Source organism: Austrofundulus limnaeus, unplaced genomic scaffold (assembly GCF_001266775.1).
Source record: "Austrofundulus limnaeus strain Quisiro unplaced genomic scaffold, Austrofundulus_limnaeus-1.0 Scaffold277, whole genome shotgun sequence".
NCBI classification, from domain to species: domain Eukaryota; kingdom Metazoa; phylum Chordata; class Actinopteri; order Cyprinodontiformes; family Rivulidae; genus Austrofundulus; species Austrofundulus limnaeus.
Window position 1 is genome coordinate 251,395 of NW_013952679.1, and position 4,983 is coordinate 256,377.

Consider the following 4,983-nt stretch of genomic DNA (forward strand, 5'->3'; position numbering starts at 1 on the left):
TGCAGGAACTTTTTAATAACTGATTAAAGACTGATAAGATTGTAACAGCTGGCTGCTGCAGTAGCTARCATAGATCCACTCTCTGATCCCGGTCCAAACATTATCTGCAACAAACTCACTTCTTTTTCCTCCTCAACATTGTTTCTGCCTCCCTCAGTTTGACTCACATCTCCTCATCAGAGCTGAGAACAAATGAACAAACTGTATCAGGTTAGATTAAAAATAAACACTTTTTTTCTTTATGTTTGCCAACATCACCCATCGTAATGTTGTGATCATTTAAGAAATTAATATTCAATATTGAACACTGCTGAGGGCGTGTGCCTGTTTGTTGTATCAGCAAAAATATTTAATGACTCACTCAACAATTTTTAATAAAACTCTCAGGAAGTAACCAGGCACACCTCAGCTAACTGAGCCTGGGAAACATGATAAAGACTGAAACTCAGTCAGTTTTGCWGATATTGAGCTGAAATTTGCTGAAAATAATCTTCAATACAGGCTAAGTGCTGACACGTCTCACGTCTCTCAGGATTGCATGAGATTGTGCAAAATGTCATTTACAAGTTTTAAACACAGCTTAGTCTAAAACTGGTATGAAATGCTGTGACTGATATGCATTTCTTTCAGAAGTTGTAGCTCTTTAATTCAGTAATATTTTTCATGCAGGTCCACTTGTTCAGTCTGTTTTCTGCTGATTTTTGGAACAGCTCTCAGAATAAGAGATAAATGCTTCTTCCTGGTGAACTGTCACAGATCTCTAAAGAAATGTTTTKTTCAATCCTGAGTTAGAACATTCAGTTCAGGAAGGGTTTGTCTCCCATTCATTCCTGCCAGACTAACTGTGTTCATTTAGAAAGTCAAACGTTCAGCGTGTAGGAGTCAGATCGTTGTGTTCTCGTTGGTCCAGGTGCTGGACTGGTGGCCCAGAGCCACTCACTCTGCCTCTTCCCACTCAGCAGCATCTTCTTTCACCAGGTCTTCCTCCTCGGGTAGAACACCTCATATAAAGCTATCTTTRCACTTTACAAGCAAAGACTTTTCTTGTCCAGCTTGTTTGATCTAGAGTTATAGTTATTCATCTGTTGATGTCTGCAGATCTCTGTAATGTTCATCCAGTTTCTTTTTACTGTCTGCCAAAGAAATACAAAAGTTTCTTTTTTTTCATTTCTCTTTTTTTAGTGAGATGTTCCTCAACCCCCAGAGGAAAAGTAATTTCTCATGGTTTGGTAGGAACAAAATATATTTCCTCTTAAAAAAATGTTTATGTGTTTATCACTACAGTCCAAGAATGAGTGTTTGTCTGGTGTTAAAAAAATTCACTAACCATTGGACAGATTTTTATCMAAACATTAAGGAAAAAATCTCAGGTTGTACATCCACTACTGATGACCTTTTGGAACCAACCCAAATAAAGATACTGTATGCAGACCTGGTGATGGTTATTAGTGTGGGACTGAAATGATAACGTACCGTTGAGGGTGACACCCAGATTATTAATCTGAGGAGAGGGGGAAACAAAAGTGTTGTTGACTAAAATAGGAGAACTGTCAGCTTTGGATAATGTTGATAATGTTCCAATGAGTAGGAATACAGTTTTATCACTGTTTTGTTTAAGAAAGTTACAAAATAACCAGGATTTGGGTTGCTGGTAAGGGAAGATGGTGGGAAAACAACATTGGGTTTACTTGAAAGGTAGACATGGGTGTCATCCGCATAACAATGAAGCTGAACGTCAAGGTTGTGAAAAATGCAACCATAGGAAAATTAAATGATGAAGAGGAGGACACCCAAGACAGAGCCCTGGGGCACACCTGTGGTTATGGGGGATGGCTTGGAAAACAAAACACTGAAGTTGGATGAACTGGGTGCAGTCAGAAAGACACAATTTAAACCAGACAGCTCCATTAGCATCTTTTTTTCTGTTCCTTCTCTCAGTGGTACAGCTCTCTGATGGTCCAGTTCCTACTTAAACACCCATTGCAAGGAACATTTATTTTTTTAAAACATTTTTGAACATTGGGCCTCATGCAAGAACCGTTCATACGAACAGATTTGTTCTTAAGTTGTGCGTACGAGTGATTTAGGAGAATTTGTGGCATTCACCAATTTTCTYGTACTCTAAGATTTTTTTCAGATATGAACAAAATTCACGAGTGGTCCTAATCAAGGCACTAACAACATATCATTAGGCTGATGGCCCTCTTTTGCATGTGACCAACCTGTTTGTCCCCCATGTGGAGGCAGTGCTTATGAGGCTGAGTTCACCTGAAACTGAAAAGGTCTCTTGGAGGAGAGACAAACGCTTTAATTAAAAAGAACCTGTCCAGAGGACCTACTTATTTTTTTCTTTTTGACTTTTCTACCTGGATTACTGCGATGCATCAGGACATTTATCATGAAACTTTACTTTTTACAAAGTAATTTCTTTAGAACATTCAAAAATGTTTTCAGAAATGTTAGCTTGTCAAAATAACGTAAAACTAGCTGTCATGTTCTCTTGTGTTAAAAAAAACTTTTATTAAATTTATAGGTTAAATTTAGAAGCACTAACTGAGGTCTATAAATGTTATTGATCAACGTTAACAGCTGAGGGTGAAAACTGTCACACATGTTGTTCATGTGTGTCACTGATCCACCAGGTGACAATATATTGACAATATTTGAACCCAAATACAGCTGTGGAATGTCAATGATAAGTCAATGAGAGCAACATGGTAATATGTGACTCATGTTGTCTCTTGAAGAATGTTCATGGGTTGACTGGGTTCTTTTAGTGCTTTAGAATTAGGGAACCTAAATATCTGAGTTAGTGTTTTAGGGCTAGCGGAACAAATTTTTAGATTAGTGCTGCCCACCACTGAACATTTCACATCTTACAAATTAAACCTGTCTCTGAAAACAATCTTTGCTCTCTGACCAACCCCCCTCCACCCCTCCTGTTCATCAGTAACCATTCTGCATACACCATCATTGCATCCATCATGGTTGCCCTGGGGAGGTTTTCAATACCTGTGTGTATATCAGGATGTGGTCCTGAGGAGAGATCCTGGATACCTCGCTCCTTCATCCTACAATATATGTATTGTTTCTTTTAGCATTCAGTTCTCCAGGTTCTTGTTGAGATTAATATTTGCCAAAAGGACAGATTTTTCTCACCATTAACACTTTGGGGTTTGTTATTGTAGGTTGGAGGACTGTCTGAAGATGATTCAAGCATTTCAAAAGCGCATAATCCCTCTGACTATCCCCAAGGTCTAGATTCCTCAGAACTAAGGCAGTCCTACCAAGAACATGCCAAGCTCACTAGGTTTGTTCTTTATTTTTCAGGCTTTTTAAACACTGTCCTAAGTGTGTTTAACTGTCAGTTCTGTTGCTCAGGTCCAGGTCCCTTTCTCACACAGCATGGGAAGAGGTCCATGAACGTGTGCGGGGTCTTCTCACAACACCAAAAGCTGTACGACGGCTGATCCATGTAAGGAAACGTACATAATGCAAACAAATCTTTGATACTAAATCAGGATGAACAAGAAGTAAATTAGACCAAGGCAAAGGTAACCAAGATGCAATGACAACACAACATGGGACACAACACAACAAGTATGGGAGATAAAAGTRGGGCTACAGATATAGTGGGGCATTCACATGATGAACAGGTGTGTTCATTAGAAATCAGGGTCAGACAAGAGAACAGATTCTGTAAAATTAAACAAACCCTGAGTTTTTGGTTGAAGAAAGGTTGATTTACAGTAAGGGTATTTAACCTTGAGTTAAGAGCAAGCACATGTTTTATAAAGCAGAATTTCAGTTGTGTTATCTATCTTGTTCTAGGAACACATTCAGCATAACAGCTGGAACTAATCTGAAGTTATAGCTTTTTAAAACAGATTGTTTTGCTGTGTTTTGTTTCAGGGGGCCACAAACTCTGAGGTAAAGGCTGTTTTAGCCAGGAGGTCCATTTATCCAGGTCCACTTTGAGGGTCTGACCACCATCTGTGAGTTTCATTTTCTTGAAGGCCACAGTATCCTGCTGTATGATCACACCCAGTCTGATTCTGAGCTGGTGCTTTAGTTCAATGATTTCCAATCAGGGGTACATAAGCATATTGCAAGGGGTACGTGGAAATTTTTCCCAGGTGTGTAAAAATAAATAAAAATAGGACTGAGATTCATTTTTTGTATGTTRTGCTTTTGGAGAATCATCATTATGTTTGACTGAAGGAGTGCTAGTGGTATGACAAAAGGACTCAGAGGTTTACAAGTCTAAAAAGGTTGGGAACCAGTGGTCTAAAGTCTTGAAACGTTTCAGCACTTTCAGGACCTTGGACAGTTCCTTCAGCCCTTCACACTGTCTAAAGTCCTGAAACATTTCAGCACTTTCAGGACCTTGGACAGTTCCTTCAGCCCTTCACACTGTCCAAGGTTCTAAAACATTCCATCACTTTCAGCTTGGATGGTTTCTTCAGCTCTTCACATTGTTCAAGGTATTAAAACATTCCATCACTTTCAGCTTGGATGGTTTCTTCAGCTCTTCACATTGTTCAAGGTATTAAAACATTCCAGCACTTTCAGGACCTTGGACAGTTCCTTCAGCCCTGCACACTGTCCAAGGTACTACAACATTCCAGCACTTTCAGGACCTTGGACAGTTCCTTCAGCCCTGCACACTGTCCAAGGTACTAAAACGTTCCAGCACTTTCAGAACCTTGGGCAGTTCCTTCAGCCCTGCACACTGTTCAAGGTACTAAAACTTTCCAGCACTTTCAGGACCTTGGACAGTTACTTCAGCCCTTCACACAGTCAAAGGTCCTAAAACATTCCAGCACCTTCAGGCCATTGGACAATTCCTTCAGTCCTTCACACTGTCCAAGGTAATAAAACATTCCAGCACTTTCAGGACCTTGGACAGTTCCTTCAGTCCTTCACACTATCAAAGGTACTAAAACATTCCAGCACTTTCAGGACCTTGGACAGTTCCTTCAG

General features: G+C 39.7%; 1 protein-coding gene across 2 annotated transcripts in view; it reads left to right on the forward strand.

Annotated features, from left to right (window-relative positions):
* spata6l (spermatogenesis associated 6-like) overlaps positions 1 to 4,983 on the forward strand; it is a 17,469-nt gene that overhangs the window by 9,353 nt on the left and 3,133 nt on the right. For both annotated transcript variants that reach the window (XM_014021095.1, XM_014021096.1), the window contains 3 exons: positions 3,189 to 3,310; positions 3,382 to 3,475; positions 3,913 to 3,995. In XM_014021095.1, coding sequence (XP_013876549.1) covers positions 3,189 to 3,310; positions 3,382 to 3,475; positions 3,913 to 3,978 — 282 coding nt within the window. In that variant the 3' untranslated portion in view covers positions 3,979 to 3,995. The remainder of the gene's footprint in view (positions 1 to 3,188; positions 3,311 to 3,381; positions 3,476 to 3,912; positions 3,996 to 4,983) is intronic.